The sequence below is a fragment of the Melanerpes formicivorus genome, unplaced genomic scaffold (assembly GCF_026170545.1).
Source record: "Melanerpes formicivorus ecotype bairdi unplaced genomic scaffold, bMelFor1.0.p_v2 SCAF_8, whole genome shotgun sequence".
Lineage (NCBI taxonomy): Eukaryota > Metazoa > Chordata > Aves > Piciformes > Picidae > Melanerpes > Melanerpes formicivorus.
The window spans coordinates 6,419,598-6,447,373 of NW_027142360.1; the positions used below are offsets into that span (position 1 = coordinate 6,419,598).

Sequence of the window (27,776 nt, forward strand, 5' to 3'; positions counted from 1 at the left end):
AGTTGATCTGCTGGAGGGTAGAGAGGCTTTGCAGAGAGACCTCGACATGCTGGACAGATGGGCAGAATCCAATGGTATGAGATTTAACACATCCAAGTGCCGGGTTCTGCACATTGGCCACAACAACCCCATGCAGTGCTACAGGCTGGGGTCAGAGTGGCTGGAGAGAGGCCAGGCAGAGAGGGACTGAGGGGTGCTGGTCGATGGTAGGCTGAACGTGAGCCTGCAGTGAGCCCAGGCAGCCAAGAGGGCCAATGGCATCCTGGCCTGCATCAGGAACAGTATGGCCAGCAGGAGCAGGGAGGTCATTCTGCCCCTGTACACTGCACTGGTTGTGCCACACCTTGAGTACTGTGTCCAGTTCTGGGCTCCTCAGTTTAGGAAGGAGGTTGACTTTCTGGAGCACGTCCAGAAATGGGCAACAAAGTTGGTGAGGGACTTGGAACACAAGGGTGACCTTATTGCTGTCTACAACTACCTGAAGGGTGGTTGTAGACAGGCAGATGTTGGTCTCTTCTCCCAGGCAACCAGTACCAGAACAAGAGGACACAGTCTCAGTCTGCACCAGAGGGAGGTTTAGGCTGGAGGTTAGGAGGAAGTTATACACAGAGAGAGATTGTCCATTGGAATGGGCTGCCTGGGGAGGTGGTGGAGTCACCATCACTGGAGGTATCCAGGAGGAGACCTGATAGGGTGCTTGGTTGAATGGTTTAGTTGATTAGGTGGTGTTGGATGATGGGTTAGACATGATGATCTTGAGGCTCTCTTCCAACCTGGTTTATTCTATTCTATTCTATTCTACATGGGAGAAGCTAGAAAAGCACCATCCATCTTAAACATTCCTTTCAGGAAAAATATATACTTGCACATGTCTGGGTAGTTACACATATTATATTTCCATACACCATGAAAGTGTGTTCTTTGCTGTAGTCATTCTAAGTTATGATTTTAAATCACTTCATAGAGTCTGTATAAACAAATTGAATGACCTACCAAATTTGCTGATGGTCAATACAAAGCTGAGGTGAATATTGTTAGAACTGTATTTTCTCACTAAAAAGTGTGAATCACTTGGTGTTAAGACAAAATGTGCCTTAAAATTGTGTTTGGGAAATACCACACCACCAAAGCACATCTGAACAAGAAAATTACTGGTTTACTGTACTCAACAGGCAAACTCTCAGTTCCTTAAGCAACATCTTCCTCAGGAGATACAAGACAATAAATAATTACTGGTTTACAATTCACCCTAGGGGACACTTGTTTGGAAATAGCCCTTCATTAAAAAGGTAATTCTAAAGCAAAAGTTTAACTAAGCTTTTCCTGCCTTTGTCAGCTCCAGTGGTTACCACTGCAGTAATAAGTTTTTATAATGCCTCTTCTCAAGCTCAATGACTCAAGTTAATGGCTGGCAATACTCATCAATGTGTTGAGCATATCTGTCAGCTGCATTTTTCTTCAGCGTGCAACTCCTGTAATTTATAGCTTGATTCATGTGTTAAAACATCTAGAAGAATGCAGAAAGAACTCACTTGTGGTAACAATATTCAACATTTTTGTTAAGATTCACTTTTATCTTTTTTTTTTTTTTTAATTTATTTTCTTTTAGAATCAATTTTCCTCTAAGAATAAAAGCTCTTCCGAGGGAAACTATGCTGACAATAAAACTCCTTGGAGTAAACAATGCCTCTAAAAATGCAGAAGTGCTTGCTTGGACATGTTCCCCATTGTATCCAAAAGAGTAAGTTCAATTTTGTATGTCTGCTTAAGAAAAGACCATTCTTGAATAGTACTGCCCTCAACCTGAGATAACTATAAAAGGACAGAAATACTCTTACCAGAGCAAGGTCCTGAAGACTGAGACAGTCACTTGCAGTAAAATGCTCTTGATGTGCTAGTAAGAGCCCTATCTATAATAACCTTTTATTTCTTTCCAATGTGTATTTTTTTGAACTTGGCTTATGTCACTGTTTAACACAATAAAGTTCTCTAGATCTCTTGAAATGCCTTGCTTTACTCTTTTCTGTAGCTTTTCAAAACCCTTCTCAGCATAGCCTTGCATTTCAAATGTTTTCTCTGTCTGCATTTCGTTCTCACACCCATTCACACTGCTCGGTGGAGCACCACAATGAGCGCCTTCCCCTCTACACACTACTGCAGAAGTTTTCTCCTTTTAACCTCTTCTTTCTACACAGCACATAACTGGTTTAGAGATGCTTATAGCCTTGAATGTCTATGCAGTGATGCAAAATCAGTGATCTAAGGTAAGTTTTCTGTAGGGCACAAAATATGTTTAGATTGAGCCTTTACAGTAATACTTAATTTTGCTTCAAATTCATAGCCCTATATGTTCTTAGTGCAATAGATATATTTGGAACACAAGGCCTATGAGGAGAGGCTGAGGGAACTGGGGTTGCTTAGCCTGGAGAAGAGGAGGCTCAGGGGAGACCTTCTTGCTGTCTGCAACTGCCTGAAGGGAGGTTGTAGACAGGTGGGGGCTGGTCTCTTCTCCCAGGCAACCAGCACCAGAACAAGAGGACACAGTCTCAAGCTGTGCCAGGGGAAGTTTAGGCTTGAGGTGATGAAGAAGTTCTTCATAGAAAGAGTGATTGTACATCGGAATGTGCTGCATGAGGAGGTGGTGGAGTTGCCATCACTGGAGGTGTTTAGAAGGAGACTTGATGGGGTGCTTGGTTGCATGGTTTAGTTGCTTAGATGGTGTTGGGTGATGGGTTGGACACAATGATCTCAAAGGTCTCTTCCAACCTGGTCTGGTCTATTCTATTCTATTCTATTCTATTCTATTCTATTCTATTCTATTCTATTCTATTCTATTCTATTCTAATCCCACAGGTTTCTTCATAAATATTGGTCTCTAAGCTGTAGCCCTTTCCTCATCTTGAAACATCTTCATCTGTTTCTGCATATGGTGTCAATCACCATTTAAAAGAAAATAAAAATATTTAATTACATATATTAATTAACTGCTTGAAGACCTTGTGTTCTACTGAACATTTAGGCTTAAAATGCTACAAAATGAGTTGGGCTGCACTAGAGGCTTTTCCCATCTTTTCAGAAGAAAATTCAAGATTACTGTGCTCAGTAAAAGAGAGCATTCTTGTGTGACTTAATGATTAGAACCCTTACCTTGAAGGAAGGAAAAAACTATGAATCAGATCTCTCTTCCAAGGACTGCTTAAACATTTTATTCAGTAGCTTTTCTGTCATAGTTAACCTGAAGAAGAACACATCACTCACATGTATCTTTCTAAAGCAAATGTGTTATATTTGAGTATTTCTGCCATCCTGGTTCTTAGGTTGAAACATCCTGGTTCCTCAGTTTAAGAAGGACATTGAGATACTTGAACGTGTCCAGAGAAGGGCAACAAGGCGGGGGGAGGTCTCGAGCACAAGCCCTATGAGGAGAGGCTGAGGGAGCTGGGTTTAGCCTGGAGAAGAGGAGGCTCAGGGGAGACCTTATTGCTGTCTACAACTACCTGAAGGGAAGTTGTAGCCAGGTGGGGATTGGTCTCTTCTCCCAGGCAACCAGCACCAGAACAAGAGGACACAGTCTCAAACTGCACCAGGGGTAATTTAGGCTGGAAGTGAGGAGAAAGTTCTTCACAGAAAGAATTGGCCATTGGAATGTGCTGCCCAGGGAGGTGGCGGAGTCACTGTCCCTGGAGGTATTCATAAAAGGATTGGATGTGGCACTTGGTGCCATGTTTAGTTTCCAGGAGGTATTAGATATTAGGAAAGAGGTTGGACTTGATGATATCTGAGGTCTCTTCCAACCTGGTTGATTCTATTCTATATTGGCTGAGAGTCTAACTTGAGATGAAATATCTAGATGTCCTCATCCCATCAAGCTGAGTACATTCAGGAGCAGAGCATTAAACATGGTTTAATTGGAGAACACTCAGGCACCTTTTGAGGTCAATGTGATAAGTGAGAATCCTGTTTTTAAGCACTGTGTTGCAGTAGACCTTTTCTTATTTTTTAAAACTCAAATCCCAGAGCAACAATTTTTGGTAGATCTGAAATCCCTCAGCTTCCTGTGATGTGTAATTTTAATGTATACCATTGGAGTAAGCACTGAAAATGTTAGTGGAAAAATGGCTCCCTTTTTCCCTGCTATGCACAATCAGCACAGTGAAGGGCATAGGGGGCTACTTTCATTTCATCTACTGTATAATTGTAGAGATTATTGCTGAAATGACCCTTCAAAGCAGAAATAAAAGTAGAGTAGTTGGGGAGGAATGATGAAGGAATAGCATGTTCAACACCCCCTAATTTGATAGCTGTGTCACAATTATAGTAATTACAAAACACAAAGAAGCCTAAACGCTTTTTTCTCTTTTAGCCAGTCACAACTCCACAGAATTTTTCATTCTATTCATTCACCATCATTTCAATGGGTAGGCTGGTTTAAAAAGAAATTAAAAATAAATAAAGAAAGAGAGAATAGCCCTGAAATTCCTTCTGAATTGACAGCTGCCTAAACATGAGCCAGCAGTGTGCCCAGGTGGCCAAGAAGGCCAACGGCATCCTGGCCTGCATCAAGAGTAGTGTGGCCAGCAGGAGCTGGGAAGTCATTCTGACCCTGTACTCAGCACTGGTTAGGCCACACCTTGAGTACTGTGTCCAGCTCAGGGCCCCTCAGTTTAAGAAGGACATCGAGACACTTGAACGTGTCCAGAGAAGGACAACGAGGCTGGTGAGAGGCCTTGAGCACAAGCCCTATGAGGAGAGGCTGAGGGAGCTGGGATTGTTTAGCCTGGAGAAGAGGAGGCTCAGGGGTGACCTCATTGCTCTCTACAACTACCTGAAGGGTGGTTGTAGCCAGGAAGGGGTTGGTCTCTTCTCCCAGGCAACCAGCACCAGAACAAGGGGACACAGTCTCAGGCTGCACCAGGGGAAGTTTAGGCTTGAGGTGAGGAGAAAGTTCTTCACTGAGAGAGTCATTGGTCATTGGAGTGTGCTGCCCAGGGAGGTGGTTGAGTCACCGTCCCTGGAGGCTTTCAAGAGGGGATTGGACGTGACACTTGATGCCATGGTCTAGTCATGAGGTCAGTGGTGACAGGTTGGACTTGATGATCTTTGAGGTCTCTTCCAACCTTGGTGATACTGTGATACTGTGAAGTAGGAAACTTGAAAATCTCAGAACATTCACCCAGCCTCCTTTTCCATTTCTTTGGAAGGTCATGAATATTTGGTAGAGTAAGCCAGCTCTTGGGGTTACCTACTTGGAAAGAAGTAGGATTTTAAAACTGTCAAGTGATTCTTAATAGCTAATACTATCAATTAGTTGAAGTAGCTGAGAAGTAACAGTAGGACTTTGAGAGGCTGTTTCCTGCTCCACAAAAACAAACAAACAACACCCCAAAAAAAACGGCCCAAAACAACAAACCAAAACCAACCAACCAAACAATGTTTGACTTACCAATTTTGTGAAAAATGTTCATAAACAGAGCAATGAACCCAGCGTGGCTCCCTTTGCTGCTGGAATGGAACTAAAATCAAGACTGATTTCAAAAGAGTCCTTCTGAAACTTGGGAGTATGTACCAAGAAAAGATTCATACCTGCAGTGTCACACTGATATGCCAAGAGTACCACATATTATTGCAAGGATTATGGTATTAGGGTCTCTAAGATGTAATGGAAATGTATATAAAGAGATTAAAGAAATCTGACCAGTAAATCATTGGCAAAACATTTCTAGCTTGGAAAACAGCATTTTCTCAAAAGAAAGCTTTTCTCAGAGGTGACATGGGTCCTAAAAAAGTCTCAGTGTTCTCATGTCTAGGATTTAATTTATAGAGGAAGGACAAAAATAAACTCTTTGAAGAAGCCAATAGCCTTGAGGTATTTGCCTGGGTCATTAAACAGCCTTGTTCAAATCCAGTTGGTCACTAAGGCATTCTTCTCAGGGTCAACAAAGATAAGGACAGAGAGTAGCCTCTTCCTCTATTCAGATGCTTGTTTAAAGAAAAATTCAACATTTTTTTGTTAAAAATAAGAAAGTCAAATATTTTAAAAATACTGTTCCACATTTCTGTCCCATTAGAGCTCATTCTGATTTTAAAAACACAAACAAAAAAAACCCCAGGTATTCCATTCAAGCTCCTTGTTTGCTGATGACACCAAGCTGTGTGGTGCAGCAGACACGCTGGAGGGAAGGGAGGCCATCCAGAGGGACCTTGACAGGCTGGAGAGGTGGGCACAAGCCAACCTCAGGAGGTTCAACAAGACCAAGGGCAGGGTCCTGCAGCTGGGTCAAAGCAATCCCAGGCACAAATATAGGCTGGGCAGTGACTGGCTGGAAAGCAGCCCTGAGGAGAGAGACTTGGGGGTGCTGGTGGATGAGAAGCTCAACATGAGCTCTCAATGTGCACTTGCAGCCCAGAAGGCCAATCAGATTCTGGGCTGCATCAAGAAAAGTGTGGCCAGCAGGTCGAGGGAGGTGATTCTCCCCCTCTGCTCAGCTCTGCTGAGACCCCACCTGGAGTACTGCGTCCTGTTCTGGAGCCCCTATCACAGGAGGTATCTGGAGGTGCTGAAACGTGTCCAGAGAAGGGCCACGAGGATGATCAGAGGGCTGGAGCACCTCTCCTATGAGGACAGATTTGAAGGATTTGGGGCTGTTCAGTCTGCAGAAGAGAAGGCTCCGAGGTGACCTTATTGTGGCCTTCCAGTGTCTGAAGGGGGCTACAAGAAGGCTGGGGAGGGACTTCTCAGGATCTCAGGTAGTGATAGGACTAGGGGGAATGGAATGAAGCTGGAGGTGGGGAGATTCAGGCTGGATGTGAGGAGGAAGTTCTTCACCATGAGAGTGGTGAAGCCCTGGAATGTGTTGTCCAGGGAGGTGGTTGAGGCCCCATCTCTGGAGGTGTTTAAGCCCAGGCTGGATGAGGTTCTGTCCAGCCTGATCTAGTGTGGGGTGTCCCTGCCCATGGCTGGGGGGTTGGAACTAGATGATCCTTGTGGTCCCTTCCAACCCTGACTGATTCTACATTAATAAGGGGGAAATATGTTATCAGCTTTGCTTAATTCCAGACATTACTTAGGAATCTTAATTTTTGAGTGACCTAGGGCAAACAAAAAAAAAAAACAACCAAATCTCTAAATGTAATCCTCTCTGTAAATTTCATTTCATTCTATTTTCTCTTATCTACTTTTGTTTCCAAAATTGTTATTGTCATTGTATGGTTGCTTCCTTCCTTCATAATTTAATTCTCTATGTTTAGTTTGAACTGAGGAGTAAGAAAACCTGAACTCATTTTACCATATTCAGTATACAAATTCCTTTCATCTGTTTTCAAGGAGTGTGAAGAAGTTTCTCATGCTTTTGGGCAAGACCATGTCAAAGTCCCTTGCCAGATCAAAGAGCTGTAACTATTTTCTGAAATTTTAACACTCCAGTTCTTCTCTAAAAGTGTACTAACTAAGCATTACTTTGCAGCTGAAATTGATCTCTCTTATTTGAATTTTCTAGAATTCTCTAGCATTTGTAATTATAGTAGTTATTTTACAGTATCATTCCAATGTAGAATTAAGGCTCCTTGGGCCATAAGATAATGAGGGGGTTTATAGCTTAGCAGCTTTGAATTTCCAGTGAATTTAACCTCAACTTTGAATTTCTGAGGCTTACAATGTCAAGTTTGGGGATAATTACATTATTTTTACACTATATTTTGTCCTCATTTTTCTGTTATATCCAATCTAAACAGTAAGTCTAATGCTACATACATATGAGAATGAACATGGTAATGATGATGGTAGCTGACAATTTGTCCAGCAGGCAAGCCTCCACGTGCACATTTCTCACTCTTATCAGGTGGTTCACTTTAGATAGTGGCTCTAAATCAATGCCAATAAAGTCCTTGATGGTGCATCTATATCAATAGCTCTTTTTCTGATGCAAAAGGCAACTCAAAAATGTGTTTGCAAACCTCTGCGCTGACTTTTCCTTTCTTCACATCAGAAAAATTGGTTTGTCTCCTGGGCTGAACAGTTTAGTAATGCAGAGCTAATTAACACATCTGAAATCCATCATCTGGGGCAGTTTGGGAGCTCTCGTGTCCCCCACAACAGCCATTGCTCTGACTTCACCAATTCTAATGATACAATTTATTTTGAACTGGTGTTTCCAAAACAGAGCAAACAAAAAGTGCATCTTGCTGGTGAGGGGAGTCTCTCATGTGAATTCAGTTCAAAAAGATTTGGGGTTAGAGTAACTTGAACTGTCCTTAAATAGCTGTGTCCTCTTCTGCTGTGATAAGACCAGAAGCTTATTTTAACTCTGGTAATAAACAAAAGCTGGGGATCTGTGTAATTCCAGGGATTTCCATCTGCTTCAGTTTTGCATGAGAATGTAAATAACAAAATGACAGTAGGCACAGAGCAGCACCTCTTTACGCACCTTCTGACGTACTTGATGCTGAAATTGCTACATGGAAGCCATTGTCTATTGCTGGGATCATTATACAGTCTTTAAGAAGGTCAGCATCACTACCCTCACCTTACACATGGAAAAACTGGCAGGCAGAACAGGGAGTGGTCTGTCTAAATTCATCTGCAGAGAGAAGAATCTGCCAATTCTGTATCATTCTCATGATGCTAGCTCCTTCCTTTTCTAAATGGATCCTGCATGAAACTTCCCTTCAGGTAGCTGTAGATGTCAATGAGGTCTCCCCTGAGCCTTCTCTTCTCCAGGCTAAGGAAGCCCAGATCCCTCAGCCTCAGCCTGAAGGGAGGTTGTAGCCAGGTGGGGGTTGGTCTCTTCTCCCAGGCAACCAGCACCAGAACAAGAGGACACAGTCTCAAGCTGTGCCAAAGGAGGTTTAGGCTGGAGGTGAGGAGAAAGTTCTTCCCAGAAAGAGAGATTGGACATTGGAATGGGCTGCCCAGGGAGGTGGTGGAGTCCCCGTCCCTGGAGGTGTTTCGTAAGAGACTGGATGGGGTGCTTGGTGCCATGGTTTAGTTGCCTAGATGGTGTTGGGTGATAGGTTGGACTCGATGATCTCAAAGGTCTTTTCCAACCTGCTTTATTCCATTTCCTTCCATTCCCTTCCATTCCCTTCTATTCCATTCCATTTTCCTTAGGAGATATCATCTCCATACTACCAAAGTGGTTTACTGTCTTTGGGTTTACTCACAGTCCTGTCCTTTCTTTAACATGTGAAGTGTCTTCTGTCCAGCAAAGATATATTGCTTTACTTGCTGTTTCTCCAGGTAGGGACTTTGAGCAGTCCATCTGCTGATTCTTCCTTACCTTCCTGGACAGTCTTTAGCCTCATCTATACGGGGTGCAAACGAGTTGAAATAATGAGGTCAGAAAATGTCTCAATTAAACATGTCAGGGGTGCCTCTGAGGTCTGTGCTACTTCTTTTACTTGTCCATCAAGGTTTGCCAGGAAAAACAAAAAAATCCACGGTATTTTTAATTTTTTGTTTAAATTTATTCTAAAAGCCCCCTATAGTTTTAGAGCACAATATGAAAGTGATTAGCAGTAATGAGAGCTCACAAGGGTAATTTAGTCTTCATGTTCATTCAGATTTCAGCTACTCCTCTCCCTTCTAACAAGTGTCAGTTAGTTCAAATTATGATGTAAACCTCTGTCAACAAAGAAGTGTTTGAAGAAGTGCCACTCATTTATTAAAGGTCATCCAAGTACGCATCACAAGAAAACCCCAACAACTTTGAATCACCATTGATCACTTCCATATTCACATCAGTGACCTAAATGTGAAAGCCTTCATATCACATAACTGCTTTCCCCTCTGAGTGCTATGTTGTACGCATCACAACTCCTTTTCTGCCTCCTTTCCCCTGCAAATCTACCTACAACTGCAAAAGAAACTTTAGGAAATAGGTTTGGTTTTGTCTTTAATCCTCTTGAGCTGTATTCTCACAATAAAATGTTGGCACTAATATGAATAGCTTGAGAGGTGAAAAAGAAAATAGCCCTGAATTAGTTTTACACCGTGTTGACTACAAAAATTACTTTTTCAGATGATTTAGCAACAATTTATTTGTTTGCCATTCAAAAGGTACTTTCTTACATCAATGTTGTAAACTCATGCTGGGATCAAAAAGTCCACCTGGATTCCCTTGTACCTAGTTTGCTCTCTCAGCTCTTTTGATTGAGCAGTGCCTGGAACCATCACAATAAAAACAGTCAGTAAAAGATGAGATGTTGAATGTAATAAAATTTCTGACCTCACTAAGTATTAAGATATGGATAAATTTAAGAGTGAGTCCAGTGCACTGTATTGTCATTTATTCAGGTACTGTGTTTTGATTTTGAGTGGATTGGTTCTGACTAGAATTTACACCTGAACTTCCTGATTTTATTTATGTTCTCTAGATTGAATTGTGTTTGCCTGTGAAATGAAGCTGGGTTTTATCTGCAGACCATAGACGTGCCTGTTTCTGATGAGACTTTCTTGTACATGTAGTGCTCAGGCTGGTACTTCAGAATCTTTTATCTGTTCAAAAGACTTTGCACATGCACTACAAACTATCCCACTCAAACTTTGGAGTCTCTGAGATATATACAATTTCCCTACCCTCAACACATCACTAGAGACCCTTCATGGTTGCAGTAGGCTGCTGTGAGTTTTCCTTTTTGTGGAATAAATGTATACCACCATTCACCTTACACAGTGTGTTGACACTTCACAATCTCTAACATCCATCCTCAAAATTAAATCTTGAGATAGAAATAATGCTTTGCTCTTCTTTTACACCTAGTTTAAATGGCAAGCCCTGTCACGAGGAGTCAGTAGTAAAGCATGGAGCTGACCTAGAATGTCTTGACAGCATAATTTGTGTCTTGATCCCTGCAACTGCACAGATACCACTAAAGCAGTGAGGCCATCAGTACATAGCCTCTACTGATTTAGCCAGATTTGTAGTAGCCACATAAAAATAAAAGGGTTCTTCTCACTTGCTTGTCTTTTAAGCTATCCGGTAACATGTTCTTTCATGTAATTTCAATAAGCCTAGTTCACCTCATCTCCAGGACTAATGAAGTATTTCTTCCTGTATGTTACAGGCGACTCATTCATGGAACTGTGCTGCTTAGCATGACACTGTACAGCATGCTTCCAACAACCATGATCACCCCAGGCATCTGCAGTACTGATCCACCAACCTCTGTAACCTTGCAGGTAAGAAAATGAGAAAGCAGAAGGAAGAAAGGGTTGTTTTCTAACAAAGTGCAAGAGAAAAGGCTGTTCCCACAGCTCATCAGATGATGCAAATTGAAAATACTTTCTGTTACAGCCACTCAAAGAAAGTATGTTGACCTTAATGGATGAAAGTCTGTAAGTCTGCACAGTGGCAAATATGTATCACATTTTCTGTCTCACCACCTCTGAGGGCTAGACAAGGTTTTTGTAGGGTCATTTTTGTTAGAATTTTGGTTCCAAAAATACTTGTGAGGCAAATTAGTTACTTCTTACCTTACTTAAGAGCTGCCTTTTCAAATCTGTACTTTTGAGTACTATTGAATAGCATGCCAAGCTTGCAATTAAACTGACTAGCAGAAAGGTTCTGTAAAGAAAGTGGCTTCAAGCAATTGCAAATAGGTATCAGTACAGCATTTCCTCCATGACTCCATGCTGAGCAGTACGGTGCTCCCAGTATTGAAAATGCATTAGGTCTGCATGGTAGTTTTGCTGCCTCTCCAATTTAGTAACTGAGTATTGTGAGGGTAAAACTGTTTGTTTTGTGTATTAAAAAGCCAAATTACTGCTAGAAAATGATGTGTAAAAGCAGATGATACATGAGGCTGGCCTAAAAATAGGCTATTTTTAATAGAAAAGCAAATGAGGATTTTCTAATTTGAGGAGCTCAGTAGAAGAGGATTCCTTAAAATAGCTCCACCTATTAATAATAAAGGGAACTTGAGACAGTAAATGGCTATTAATTTGTAATCTCTCTCCACTGAAAGAAATGGAACATGAGGGTCTCTCATTCCTCCCCACCTTCTTTTCTGTTATTCCCATGCATGTGACTATCATGGGTTGTGAATGTGTTGAAAATGTCACAAAGAGAGCTTTTCTCATGTGGTCAACAAGACATTTACATTTTGTAGTGAATAACTGCTGACCTTTAGAAGAATTATGCATTTCAATAGCACATATTTAAAAAAAATAGATAAAGACACAGGGTTATGCTGTGCATTAATAAACCAAAATGCAATGCGGAAACTGAGCTTAATTTTGCAGGACAGCTTGAATTTTCAGCAAAGTCTGCAGTAAGATTATCAAGAACCTCAAGACTTCTAGTTTTGGTTGAGTCCTTTCTTTCTCTGTGTCCTAAAAATCATTATCCTAAATTTCTGGCATGTGTACATAAGTCTAAAGAATTAAAACATTGGTAGATACTGTACTATATATGTGGATTTGAACATCCAGGAGTGAAATTTCTGGACCTGAGAATCACAGCTGCTCTAAAGATCAATTTAATTAATTAATTGTAGCCAGGAAGGGGTTGGTCTCTTCTCCCAGGCAACCAGCACCAGAACAAGGGGACACAGTCTCAAGCTGCGCCAGGGGAAGTTTAGGCTTGAGGTGAGGAGGAAGTTCTTCACTGAGCAAGTCATTCCGTCATTGGAATGTGCTGCCTGGGGAGGTGGTGGAGTCACCGTCCCTGGAGGCGTTCAAGAGGAGATTGGATGTGGCACTTGGTGCCATGGTCTAGTCATGGGGTCTGTGTTTATAGGTTGGACTCGATGATCCTCAAGGTCTCTTCCAACCTTAGTTATACTGTGATACTGTGAAATTAAGAACCTTTTCTCTATCTTCTGCCCTGGAAAGCTGCACATCAGAATTATCCCGATTTTTTCAGAAACATATAAGTCTATATTAAAGAATGATTTCCATTTAAGAATCACATCTCATCAAAAAACAGGGGGAAAGGGAAAAAAAGAAGAAAAAGTTAGATCTGCTTTGAGTTTATGAAATTTGCCGAAGAAAGTCAGTAAAAAATCTCTCACTAATTTTTTTGGGGCCTGAATTTATCACCAACACATTTAAGTAATATAGAATGGAATGGAATGGAATGGAATGGAATGGAATGGAATGGAATGGAATGGAATGGAATGGAATAGAATAGAATAGAATAGAATAGAATAGAATAGAATAGAATAGAATAGAATAGAATAGAATAGAATAGAATAGACCAGGTTGGAAGAGACCTTCAAGATCATCACGTCCAACCTATCACCCAACACCACCCAATCAACTAACCCATGTAACCAAGCACCCTGTCAAGTCTCCTCCTGAACACCTCCAGTGACGGTGACTCCACCACCTCCCCAGGCAGCCCATTCCAATGTGCAATCACTCTCTCCGTGTAAAACTTCCTCCTGACCTCCAGCCTGAACTTCCCCTGGCGCAGCCTGAGACTGTGTCCTCTTGTTCTAGTGCTGGCTGCCTGGAAGAAGAGACCAACCTCTGCCTGTTTACAACCCCCCTTCAGGTAGTTGTAGAGAGCAATAAGGTCACCCCTGAGTCTCCTCCTCTCCAGGCTAAGCAGCCCCAGCTCCCTCAGTCTCTCCTCATAGGGCTTGTGTTCCAAGCCCCTCACCAACTTTGTTGCCCTTCTCTGGACTCGTTCCAGCAAGTCAACCTCCTTCCTAAACTGAGGAGCCCAGAACTGGACACAGTACTCGAGGTGTGGCCTAACCAGTGCAGTGTACAGGGGCAGAATGACCTCCCTGCTCCTGCTGGCCACACTGTTCTTAATGCAGGCCAGGATGCCATTGGCCCTCTTGGCTGCCTGGGCACACTGCAGGCTCATGTTCATCCTACCATCAACCAGCACCCCCAGGTCCCTCTCTGCCTGGTTGCTCTCCAGCCACTCTGACCCCAGCCTGTAGCTCTGCATGGGGTTGTTGTGGCCAATGTGCAGAACCCGGCACTTGGATGTGTTAAATCTCATGTTGTTGGATTCTGCCCATCTGTCCAGCCTGTCGAGGTCTCTCTGCAAAGCCTCTCAACCCTCTAGCAGATCAACTCCTGTCCCCAGCTTGGTGTCATCAGCAAATTTACTGATGATAGACTCAATGCCCTCATCCAGATCATCAATAAAGATGTTAAAGAGGATATATTGTATACAGTGAACATCCTCAAAGAATTGTACCCTTTTCCTTCTAATATTTTAAAAATAGAATAGAATAGAATAGAATAGAATAGAATAGAATAGAATAGAATAGAATAGAATACAATACAATACAATACAATACAATACAATACAATACAATACAATACACCAGACCAGGTTGGAAGAGACCTTCAAGATCATTGCATCCAACCCATTATCCAACATCATTTTATAAGCTTCCTCTACTAATCCAAGAAAATATTTATTGACAGGTGTATTTGAGGATATGTATTGCTAAAACAGGTCCTTTCTTTTTTTCTTTTTTCATTCTTTTTATAAAGATTGACTTTCCAGAAACTAATTTGGAGTTCATTAAACCTGAACCTGAAGAAAGAAGAGATCATCACGAAGAGCCAGCCGAAGATTGCCTGAAGCACATTGCAAGATTTTCGCAGAGACATTCTCTCCTGCTGTAAGTTGTGCCCAGCTAGCCCTACTGATTCTTGGCTTGCTGTACTTATCTATCGATCACAATTAAATGCATCCAGTTCTTTAAAAACAAAATTTTCCTCTGAAGGAGGCTTGATTGATTTGAGAAGTAACACCTCTAAATGAGAGAATAGATCACGGCAAAGCCTAAATAAGCCCCTGGAGGTGGCAGTGTATTTTGCTTGTTTAGAAGTAGATAGGTTTGTCCTTTCTTTTACTATATCTTTTTATGTCTTTGAAGCAAGAAACGAATTTTTTGATTCAAAATAAGATTTTCAGGTGATGCAATAAGTCTTTATCAGTATTAGCAAGAAAACGTTTGGGTTCTGTGAAAATCAGCCTCCTTAGTAATAATACAATCAGATTTCAGATATAATAGTTAAATAATGTATGTTTATTAAAACAATTTGGGTCAAGTTATAAGCAAGGAAAGTAGTGTGGGAAGTTGTAGATAAAGACAAAGAGAAAAACCCAGGTGGCCAAGAAGGCCAATGGCATCCTGGCATGCATCAAGAATAGTGTGGCCAGCTGGAGCAGGGAAGTCATTGTGCCCCTGTACTCAGCACTGGTTAGGCCACACTTTGAGTACTGTGTCCAGTTCTGGGCCCCTCAGTTTAAGAAGGATATTGAGATATTGAGAAGGGCAATGAGGCTGGGGAGAGGCCTCAAGCACAATCTCTATGAGGAGAGGCTGAGGGGGTTGGGATTGTTTAGCCTGGAGAAGAGGAGGCTCAGAGGAGACCTCATTGCTCTCTACAACTACCTGAAGGGTGGTTGTAGCCAGGAGGGGGTTGGCCTCTTCTCCCAGGCAACCAGCACCAGAACAAGAGGACACAGTTTCAAGCTGCACCAGGGGAAGTTTAGGCTAGAGGTGAGGAGAAAGTTCGTCACAGAGAGAGTTGTTAGCCATTGGAATGTGCTGCCCAGGGAGGTGGTGGAGTCACCATCCCTCGAGGTGTTCAAGAGGGGTTTGGACGTGGCACTTGGTGCCATGGTCTAGTCATGAGGTGTTGGGTGACAGGTTGGACTTGATAATCTTTGAGGTCTCTTCCAACCTTGGTGATTCCGTGATTCTGTGTGATTCTGTGATTAGTATGCTTAGCTGTGCGTAAGTTATATTACCAATTAGAATTATGTACTGTATAAAATAATTTTGGATATAATCTGAGTGGAACTGGGAACACAAATGCTTTTGGAAAGCCATTATTCCAGTCAGAGTTGTTCAAATTAATTGTCCATCAAAAGCTATCTTGCATATATTGAATGATTTTTATAAAATCATGGTGCTGGTGGACAAGGAGAATGCATCATCAAATCCCACAATATTTGAACCAGCAACATTTAATGAATCAATTGTCCACAAATGGAAGAGAATACTTCCAAAGACAGTAGGCAGTGAACTTTTAAAACCTGCTGTCACAAAGCTGTGGTGGTAAACACAATTAGATTCAAGGAGGCTATACACAAATTCAGGGATATCAGGTTCATGAGTAGCTATTACAAAGGCCAAGCAACGGCAGGCCCTATGGCATCCCTAATACAACAATTTTGGGTTCTGTAGGAATATGAAGGGAAGAGAGCACTGAAAGTCATCAGGCTGGAGTTAAGGCTTTGATAAATTCAGTAATAAGTTCTTGGAGGAAATAGAATGCTAGCCCTGGCTTTTTTTCCATAGTTTGTTGTTTTTTACTATCCTGTCTTGCAGGCAAAGTTGATCTGCCAAATGAAGGGTAGCATATTTGGGGTTTGTATGAAGGAATACCATTTCAAAGTACTTTCTGATCAAGAGAAAACTGTCAGCCTGTAATTTTTGTTGTATCTCTGCCAGAGGAAATTTTACCTTCCTCAGTCATTTTTCATTACAAGTTTGTAAGAATGTTCTGGTATCCAAAACACATTATTACAATCATACCTGAAGATCTCATCCTTCCTTTCTTCATGTGTCAAGAAAAAGACAGGAATCTAGATAGATTTTTTTTTTAGTGGCAATATGTCTGTGTGATGATGCTTCAGGCTTACAAGCCTCAAATATGATTTTGAAAGAAATGATTGCCTGTGGATAGAAGACTCAAGGAACCTTTTTTCAGGCTATTGGGATCTGTATGTTCATTCTACTGAAAACAAAGGGGACATGTGAATGGGCAGAAAAGGTTCTTAACTCTGTGATAGAAAAAGAAGAAATAACAGTTAAAAACAGACAGCTGCATCATTTTCCTTGTTATCGGCTGTTGAATCCAGTCATGTTATGAATGCAAGGCTGATGTGGCTCTGTGTCCCTAGGTTCAGCTGTTAGAGAGGTGGACTTGGTTATTCCTGGTTCTTGACACAGGCAGAAAGCAGTACTTTAACCAGCCAGCACACACACACAAACATGCAGCACTGCCACAACATGGACAGCACAGCAACCTGATTCTGTTCCTCCTCTTTCTCTGCTCAGAATCAGTGTCAACTGGTGGAGTTATATAAACATGCATACAAATACATATTTTTGCATATATTATCAAAATGTTGATTGCTCCAGTAGTTATGCTTAGGCAATCTATTCAGTAGCTGGCCTCAGATGTTCTGGCTCTGCCCAGCTGCTGACACACAGACACACAAGCCCCCAAGGTTCACGACCACTCTCTGGTTCCATTGCTGGTGCTTCCTGTAACATGGACTTGAGTTCCTCTAGCAGCTGGTCCAGACATGTGGTCTTCCCAGTAGCTGACTCTTGACCCTTCTCTGTGGCCAGTATCTCTTGGATGTTGATTAGTGAATGGATCAATGGGACTGAAAGAAATGAACTTCACCATATGGCTCTTGTGCTCCTCACAGCCCTACACAGTGTGCTGCTGTGTGATTTTTGGCAGCATCACCATAGCAGACAAGGGGAGGGGGAGTGGGGCAAGAGAATTCACTAGTTATTGCCAGCTGCTTTGATTGACTTCTGAAAACATTTCAGATTTAAACCTTTGATTCCTATTAGATTACTGTGTTTGATATACAATCCCCAGCAAACTAACCTTCAGACATAATGGCTGGGTTTTGAGCATGATACAGCATGCACGTGGGCAGTAGCTCCCAGTCTAAGAATCAGAGTATGGTTTGAAGCTAGGAAGTTAACAGTCTTGTTTCTATAATCTTTCTTTCCTTCAATCCATTGTTTTCCTTCTACCTTACTTTTTCTTGTCTTTCAGCTTCCCTTTTTCTTTTCCTTTTTGCCACTTGCCTAGTCAGAATCTTGTTTGCCTATCACTCCTCCCAGGTGTCATTGCCGTGAATTATGATTAAAAAGGCTACTTCCAGTTGGGTGAATAGTGGAACAGGTCTTTTAAAAAGTGCCATGATACTGTATATTTTTTCTAGACTGTCCATGAAAGAGAAACTAGCAAGTGAGACTCAGTGCCAGGAGACAGAAATCAGCATTTACTGGCACTGTATATATTTTCTCTTTTTGCCTTTTGTCTTCTTCTGCTTTAGTACAGAGCATGAAGAACAAAAACAGCTCAGAAGTATTTACCTTGGGTTTTTTTTTGCTATTTTCCCCACATAAAAACAAAAAGAAAAAGTAATAATGAAGAACAGCTAACAAAGCTTTCACAGAGATTTCATTTATCTGAAGGGATTAATGAAAACTATAAACCCCAAAACTGTTGAATTATTTAAGTTCTAAGAGACTTTATTTCTATTTGTTTGAGTGGAGGGCTATGTATTTTAATGCAGCTCTTATATGGAGGAAAATTTAGATGCAACAAATGTTGAGGCTCTATGCATGCAAAATACTCTCTATCTTAAATGTCTTACATGTAAACTTTTCTTACAGGTAAGGATCTTTAAAAGAAAGCACCCAGCACTCAACCTTTACTTTCATCTCTCATCTTTAAAACATGGAAGAAGAAAATGGCATTGCCTCTGGAGTAATGTCAGAAGGAGAAACCTGTTATTTAGAAAACCTGATACAAGGACTGATTTCTTATCTCACCTTGCAAGCTCAGTAGAGGCTTTAGCTGCTTTCATATGAACCACAGATTGTCTGGTTTGCAGGATGCTGTTTGAAAGGTTAAATCTCTGTTTAAAGTCAGTGTATAAAAGAAGTCCTTTAGCTGAACTGTCCTGCAGAATACCATCCAAATGCATAAGATAATTAGACAAGCAATGAAGTCTTAGGCCTGTGTATGACTTCTTCATACAAAGGCATTGTCACAATGGACATACTGTGAATTCTGAGGCTATTTCTTGAAACAGCTACCAAAATGATATTTTTCTTGGAATTTTTATTGAAAGTCATGGCAGAATTTGTTTCACAGTTAGATTCATCTTCTGCATATATTTCTGAGCTTATTCCCTTAAAGAAGCATTCATTCTCATGACAGTAAAAAGCATGCCCATCTTTGTACTGCCACATTTGTTCCTAAATGCTTGACACTCCAAAATTGGAAGGAAGAAGTGTTCTCTAGAGCATGCAGGGTCAAAGGAACTCATTGCTATGAGTTGTGAAAGCCACAATCATGACAGTTAAAGCACAGCCAAGATAGTTGTGTTTATTTTGTTTTGGGGTGGATTTTTTTGGCTAAGAATGTCCCAAAACTTTGCAAATAGAAGGAAGACCTTGGAAAGAATGTAAACACTTGGATTTTGAGCCCCACTTACACATCCATATTATGAAATTCTCGACTGAACTAGATATTTGCTTACTACTTCCTACAATGTTTCTCACACCTTCCTCTGAAATATCTAGGTGTGTCTAAAGTCACAGTTAGGTTATGATACTGAGCAGATGGATCACCAATTTGATCAAGTGTGACAAACAAAACTGATGTTCCTCTTGATTTTTGGTAATGAGTTTGTGTCAACTGGAGGAGACCAGTTTATTCTCTCATAGCTTGCTTTTGAAGGCTCTGGTATCAAGTTGAGAAGATTATCTGAGCTTGTCTCTCATGAGGAGTTTCCTTTTCTGTTTTCTGATTACATCAAAACCTGGGATTTAATATGCATGAGGCAAAGACATCTGAACTGTTGACAAATCACAAGATACAGAGCAAAAGTTATTCTGAGCCGTTTCTCAGAGTGGTGACTGACATCGTTTAGCTATCTAATATCTCTGTGAGGAACTTGGTATTGCATCCTTTTTTTTTTTTTTTGTTGTGAAACATGGCATGCTAGACCTTGCAAACAGAGATAAAAGCTGTTGGGAGCTTTCCCTTTCCCAAACTCATACAAGTGCCAGGGATAATGACGCTGTATGTGTGCTCAAACACTCATATTCTTGTGTGTATGCATGGATGTGCCTAAACCTTATGCTGAATGCAAAGACACTAAAAAGAGACAAATCTGCATTAAACAACCAAACCAAGGGCAGGATTGAAAGCTATGGCTAAGCAGTGTTTTTTGTCTAGTTGTTGCAGTAGTTAGAGATGATGTGTAGCATGTGAATGTAACAATAACTTACCTGGTGAGAAGTGCAACTTCTTTGTCAGGAAACTCCAGTAAAAGCAACCAACCAACGCCAACAATAGACAGTGGAGAAGAGAAATGGGAGCGCTTGGGAAGTGAAATAATCACAAACGTGTGTCTTTTGACACTTCATTTTTATATGACCTGAGGCTGACAGATCCAGAGTATAAATACCACTCCTCTTATAAAAGCTGGTCTGCAGAAAATGATATCCTACCTCAAGGAAATGCACGTACTTAGCTGAAAATCAGTGTACTGTGTGACTTGGGCCCTCTCTACAATAAAGTTTGGTGCTACACAAAGCTTCAGGTGGTTTTAATTTCAAAGTGAATTTCTAATCTTCTCTTCCAGACTCTCAGAGCAGCAGAGAAGAATATTGTGGTTTTACCGTTATTACTGCAATAATCAAAATTGCTCCCTTCCTCTGGTACTGGGCAGTGCACCCAGCTGGGATCGAACGACTGTATCAGAAGTGTATGCAGTGTTGAGGAGATGGAGATTTTCTAACCCTCTGGAGGCATTAGGGCTCCTGACTTTCAGGTAAGGGAAAAGTGCAATAAACAGAAAATAACAAATGGAATGATCACGTGCCAATTAATTAGGCACTTCAGTTTGCTCAGCACAGCATCGTGCTTTGGTTCACTGACACTTTTGATTGTTCTCCTTGTGTCCAAGTGAAAAGGTATAGTTGCAGCTCCTGTGATGACCTATACTCAAACATGCTTGCCCTACCTTCTTGGCTGAGGAGGTTTTCTGCTTCTCAGGATAATGAAAAGAGTATTTCATTGTCGGTAGCAGATTCAGTCAGTTTCGCTAACAAGTGATCAAATACTTAGCAATTCCATAGCACTCCTTTATCTTCAAACTACTGTACAGATATGAAGTGACTAATGGGAGATAAGTAGAACTGAAATATGCTTCTAGATTAAGATACCATGTAAATACCTGCAGTTATATCCATAACCTATCTTTCTGAAGTAGATAGGATGAAACTTTGAAGTCAGGCCCATGCACTGCGAATAAATTCTGTTGTGATGCCTCATTTTCCACCCCTACTTCTTACACAGAAGGCTGATTCTTTGTTGAAAGGCTTTTTTGATCCTGGAGATAATCTTACTGGTGATGTAATAGCAGATGTTAGGGGACAGAATCTGTGTCAGCAGTTACATTCCCTTCAAAAACTTGGGAGGTGGTGTGTGTTAGGTGACCTAACTGTGAAACCATTAAATGTTGAGCAATTTTCATTTTATCAAGCCCTTGCTTGTCTGAGCAAACACAAGCTGTACCAGCTTTGCAATCTCAGCTCCATGTTGTACCTTTAGAAAAAACTTACCCTATCTAAAGCTTTACTTGAGGAGAGAATGTGCACTTTCACTGCCACAGTCTTTAATACATAGCTATTCAGTAATATAAAACTTGCTATCTACTTTCACCTCCCTCTGGGTGTGATTTCCTAAGAACACCCATGTCTCTGGTTTATGTTTGAAATATTAGCACTTTCACACATTTGCACACGTCTCCTCTACATGTAATGGAAGCAATGGAAGCAAAGGTCCTGAAAGGTCAGGTTCTGGAGCATGCTATCATTATCTTATTTGCCATTATTAAATTATTAGAATCTATTTCCATTTTATAAGTGAAGCATGGGGAAAGGAGTCTATGGGGAATGTGTTGCCTTCCACACCTCAGAGCAGCAAAAGATTTTGAGATCATACCATTGAGATGGTTTGTCAGAACATGCTGAGCTTGTCTAATTTATGTGTGACATTTCTGCAAATGAAGAGCTTCATTGTTGTTTGAAGATGCAGCTCTGCATCAGGGTGTGCTGCAGAATATCAGTCCTGTCAGGTGCTTCACAGGATATTTAATATGACTCAGGCTGTCACAGAGCTTCTCAGTGTGTAGTGGCTGCAGTGCACATGCTTTTCACTCTGGCTACCAAAAAGATTGCTGCCATGAAAAGACAGGAAGATTGTCATCATTTTGTCTCTCCTGATGCCACTGTTGGGAGTGGCTGACACCTGCAGTCATGCCAAGAATTTCTGATCAGTATCTTAGCTGGTTTGTCCTTTTAGTTTCTTCTCACAGAAGATAATATCAATCTGGTTGTTGGGGTTTTTTTGCTTCATTCCAACAGTACGGAAAGAAGTTCTGGATCACAGTATAAATCTTTAACAAAAAATTCTATCCTTTACATATTCACAGTGTTTTGTAGGTACATGAACAACTGGCAAGCTAAGCTGCAGAAGCAGAGGGATTACATTTCCTTAAAGATGTCTCGTTTCTGATATGTTTGGGTCACATGGTTTAACTGCTGAGAGACATGTATATGCAAACAGAGAGTGGGTTGAAGGAGAGGAGTGCTTTCCATATAAATGGATTTCTGAGGTTTCTTCTCTTGGTTCTCTTTTTCTCAGATTTCAATAATTTTGAAAAGTAAAGTAGCACTGGTTAGGATCCAACTTTTCTTCACTGACTTTGGATTGTAGGCTCCGTAACTGAGCTGTTTTTGAAGGTTCATTCAACTCTATCCTGTATTACGTTTGGCACAGACAATTCATCAACTCAATTCCTCACTTCTATTAGCTACAAAACAGCTCTCTGATTTCTTGTGATTACTGAGACACAGCTGAAAGAGCCAAGTTCATATAAAACTTGAGTAGAATATGTAATAAATGCTCTTTATATATTCCTGTCTGTTTTAAGGACTTGTGTTACCATCACTATCAAGTCATAGGTAAGTAAAATAAATTAGATCTGATCTTTGTCTCCACATATTGTTAACATAATGCAAGAACCCAGGAGCAGCTGCACTAAATTAGCCTAAAAATAGGTGTAGTGCATCCTGTCTCCAAGGGCAACGAAGGACAGATACCTAGAGAAGACAATGAGAAGAGGCCAAACATAACAACACTGTGCTACACCCTCAACTTCCACTAATCTGCAGTTCACAGACTTACTGAAACAGAGCAGTCTTGCATTCTTCTTCTGTGATTTTTTTCCAAATAAAAGTGGATTTCACATAAACATTCAGCTTTCAGAACATTCTATAGCAAGGAGGTCCACAGTCCAGCTCTATGTTGTATCATTTCTATGTACCACAATTTACCACGTTGTTAGCAATACCATAAAAGAGACCAACAGTTTCCAATCACTCTGAATTTTGGATGCTTCCTTTGTTGTAACTTCAGTTTACAGTGTCTTGGAAGAGGCACTTAAAAGCATTGTCACTTTTGCAAGCCTAGAGCTGGGGACTCTTCAGTTATCCTTCTCAGAGTGAAAAAAAAGAGCAGCATCTGTTTAGATGATTAAGCTGGAGCTCAAATTTGCAAGGTGTCCTACAAATTTGCAAGCCTGCTCTCACAAGCAAGCCCCAACACACAGACAGGAGGGAAAGTAGCACACAAAAAAACCCTGGTTTGAGATAAGGAGATTTTAATGAAATAATACAATGTGCAACTACCTTAACCTATTTGACAGAAAAACATGGCAGAAGAAGCAGCAGAAGCTGGCAATAAAACCACCCCACCCACCCACTCCCCAAGCCTGCAGCCAGCCCAGCATAAAAGACCAACACCCCAAAACCAGAAACTGGAAGCAGCAACTGGAATCAGGAAGCCTCTCATGTTGCAGTCTGAACTCCAAGCCCCATGATACTTTGCTCCAGCCAGAACTTTTGTTATAAAGCTGGCATGGCATAGGCATGTTACTGAACACTCACCAGCAGATTCAACTGAACCCTTGACACCAGGATAAAGAAATGCAAATGACTGGAGGTGCTTCATCTTTGCCTGAGTTGGAAAACAGCATCACAAAGCTTAGGGAGAGTTAATGTATCCCATCAGATCATGCCCCGTTATCACAAATCTGAGTCAGAATTCTCTTTAGAACTTTCTGACACTTCTAAATTGTTTTGTTCAGTAGACAGTTAAATGTACAATTTAATAGGTGTTCTTGTTCTGTAGGCAAGTCTCTCTTGCTTATGCTTTTCCACTTTGCAGGCACAACTCGAGACAGCCAAATTATAACATACTCATTTACGCAGTAGAAAGGAAGAACCTTCATAAATTGGAAAAACAATCCAGATAAATTCAGTAGCACTCTTGCATCCTGTAATTGCAGCAAGTGCATTGACTCTTAAAACCTCAGAAGCCAACACTTTAACAATTTTTAAAAGCCCAACATAAAAAACCCAAACCATTCTTTAATCAATAAAGACAGGATGGAGAAGATGGCAGGGGGAAGTGTAGAATAAGATTTTACACTCTTAGTTTTACCTCTAATTTCAGGGAAGGATGGTTATAAGCTGTTGCCTAAAAATATTTCTTTTCCTGAGGCAGAAGGTATAGAGCTGGTCCCTCCTACTCAGCACTGCTTATTGATGCCCTGTGCATTTTACCACTGACTTACTGAATTTGGTAAAAAGCCAAGCTTTAGTGAAGTGAGAGTTTCTATGTCTGTGCCTACTTGCATGGCACACTAGGCAGGTTAATGACATCAGTACACTTGTTTAATCAAAGAATGTTCCTGATGACAGAAAGAAACCAAAGTCAGTGTTAAAATGTCATAGCTTATGATGTGTTGCTAACACTCTGATGGTTTGTGTACATACAGAACAGCTCTACTTAAAATTTTGTTGTCAGGTTATCTTGCTATTTAAATTATTGAAAATGAAAGCCTAAATATCTTAATTAACCCAACTAGCAGAATGTTTTCTCCAACTTTGCTTTTCTGGCACATGTACAGTACACTTTCAGCCCTATGAGGGATTATGGCTAGGAATCAGGAAATTGAACTAGAATTAGGAAACAGCTACCGAAGAAGAAATGTAATTTTTTCAGCATTGTTCATGGCTGCAACCATTCTGAACTGAGAGCTATATGATGTAGGTTATGGAGGTGAAGACATCACCTCCTGCTAAATCCTAACTCTGTAAGGGCAAGTACACATTAAAAGGACATTTCATTATAACCATGTGCCAAATGAGAGGACTTTTAAATGTCATTAAGGCGTCAGAGAAGTTTTATACTACTTAATTTTGTGTAGGCAGGCAGGGAAAGGGAAGATATGACTCCTACCTCTCCTTGACCAGAGATGATGCCCTTTCAGTTGTAGCATGGCTCAGCCTTTGACTCTCTTGGTATTGTTGATTTTGAGGTCTCACATTATGTAGCATTGCAGCTGTTGAGTTTTAGAAGGTATGATATATCAAGACATGCAAAACTCACTTTGTAATGAAAAATTATAACATGATAGCTTGAATCTACACTTCTGTTTTTTTAATACAGAGAGCCAAATTTAATTTGAGAGCCAAATCTATTTAGAATTCTTGAATCAGATTGCCATTGTTTTAATAAAGGCAGAGTTTAAACTGGTCCCTCAGAGTCCACAATGGAATGCCTAACAGAATATTTATAAACGAGGTACAGCTAAAGAATATCTTGCCTGTGTACATCTTGGTTTGAAAGGCTGTGTTTGTACATCAATGTGGAGAGCAAACATGGGCTTATGCAAAGAAATAAGATAAGGATAATTAATGGTAACCTGATACTTTGTAGAGAGCACACTACTCATAAAGCTTTAAAACTGCTTTGTAGTAATGTACATGAGTTTAGTGATAACTTATGTGGGGATGTGTGCATAGACAAGTCTTAATTTTTAAACATTAGAATGTGGTTAATTTCCCTTCCCCCCCTGCCCTTCCCCTCCCTCCCCCCACTGTCTTTAACCATTTTTAGTTTTCTTGGAAATGAGGATGAAAGTACTACACCAGACAGCTGTAGCAGGACAGCAAAATCCGGACAGCTGTGTAGGATATGGCATGTGTTCTGTACATAAATGTGCAATCTAATCAGGAGGCTAAATCTGTAAATAGTAAAATTTTCCATGTTTTATTCTTTTGTTTTAATGTAACAGAGAACAAAGCTTCTCTGGGATGGGAAAAACCTTCTGTGCCTGGGAAGGTCATGGAACAGATACTCTTAGAAGCTATGCTAAGGCAGACAGAGGACAGGGAGGTGATTTGAGACAGTCATCATGGCTTTACTAAGGGCAAGTCCTACCTGTAGTGATAGGGTGAAGGGCAGAGATTTTAAACTAGAGAACAGTAGATTTAGATGGCATACTAAGAAGAAGTTCTTTACTATGAGGCGGGTGAAACAGTGGAGCAGGTTGCACAGGAAAGTGGTGGAGGGCCCAAGGAGGCATTCAAGGTTGAGCTTGGTGAGGCTCTGCACAACCTGATCTATTTGGGGATGCCCCTGCTTACTAGAGGGGGGTTGGACTAGATGACCTCTAGAGGTCCCTTTTAACCAGTGCATTCTGTGAATCTAGATCATAGAGGTTTCAAATGGGAAACTGTTTTTTTGTCAGTTCCTTCTTCCTACACTTGTTCTCTCCTAGGATATGGTTCACCATATGGTCTCTGCGACATCTTAAACACATTACTGGTTGTTTTAGTCAGACTTTCTTGTAGAAAATCTATGTGAAGATTAAAGTATATTATTAAAGTATATTTTCTCTGAGTATATGCTACAGATCCATCGGCCAGTCATCATCCAAAACAACAGCTAATGTACCTGACCATGAGCTTTGTGGTGTGGTGGGATGGGGAGGGTTTACATGTCTTACCATATGAGAAGTGCATAAATCACTCCTTTTAACTGAAAATTTGAAACATCTAGTATACTTTTTGTACTGATGGGATTTGTTATCATTCTGTACTTCTAGTTCTTGGCATTTTCTAAGATTCATCCACTTACACAGTATTTTCCTTAGAAGCCCTCAAAAGAATGAAGTACATCCCCGAAACAAAGTGAATAAGCCCTGCTAATGTTGCATGTGTGCTAAAAGTAAAGGAATTCCTTAGTCATTATTTTTAAAGTTTCTTCTCTCTTCATGTCTAATTATTTTTCAAATATTAATCTGCTGCCCAAAACTTACCTATTATTTTAAACAGTTTTTCTATGCTTTCTCTCCTTCCTTGGTGGTACCCATCAATAATCATAGAATCATAGAATCAGTCAGGGTTGGAAGGGACCACAAGGATCAGCTAGTTCCAATCCCCCTGCCATGGACAGGGACACCTCACACTAGATCAGGCTGGCCAGAGCCTCATCCAGCCTGGGCTTAAACACCTCCATGGATGGGGCCCCAACCACCTTCCAAGACAACCCATTCCAGGGCTTCACCACTCTCATGGTGAAGAACCTCCTCCTCACATCTAGCCTGAATCTTCCCACCTCCAGCTTCATTCCATTCCCCCTACTCCTATCACTACCTGATATCCTGAGCAGTCCCTCCCCAGCCTTCTTGTAGGCCCCCTTCAGATACTGGAAGGCCACAATTAGGTCACCTCGGAGCCTTCTCTTCTGCAGACTGAACAGTCCCAACTCCTTCAGTCTGTCCTCATAGGAGAGGTGCTCCAGCCCTCTGATCATCCTTGTGGCCCTTCTCTGGACACATTTCAGCACCTCCAGATACCTCCTGTGATAGGGGCTCCAGAACAGGACGCAGTACTCCAGGTGGGGTCTCACCAGGGCTGAGTAGAGGGAGCGAATCACCTCCCTTGACCTGCTGGCCACACTTTTCTTGATGCAGCCCAGGATCTGATTGGCTTTGTGGGCTGCAAGTGCACATTGAGAGCTCATGTTGAGCTTCTCATCCACCAGCACCCCCAAGTCTCTCTCCTCAGGGCTGCTTTCCATCCAGTCCCTGCCCAGCTTATATTTGTGC

At 41.1% G+C, this 27,776-nt stretch overlaps 1 protein-coding gene across 3 annotated transcripts in view; it reads left to right on the plus strand.

Annotated features, from left to right (window-relative positions):
* PIK3C2G (phosphatidylinositol-4-phosphate 3-kinase catalytic subunit type 2 gamma) overlaps window positions 1-27,776 on the plus strand; it is a 240,616-nt gene that overhangs the window by 70,384 nt on the left and 142,456 nt on the right. For all 3 annotated transcript variants that reach the window (XM_068141892.1, XM_068141893.1, XM_068141894.1), the window contains exons 13-16: window positions 1,610-1,741; window positions 11,062-11,176; window positions 14,459-14,589; window positions 20,394-20,582. In XM_068141892.1, the coding sequence (XP_067997993.1) occupies window positions 1,610-1,741; window positions 11,062-11,176; window positions 14,459-14,589; window positions 20,394-20,582 (567 nt within the window). The remainder of the gene's footprint in view (window positions 1-1,609; window positions 1,742-11,061; window positions 11,177-14,458; window positions 14,590-20,393; window positions 20,583-27,776) is intronic.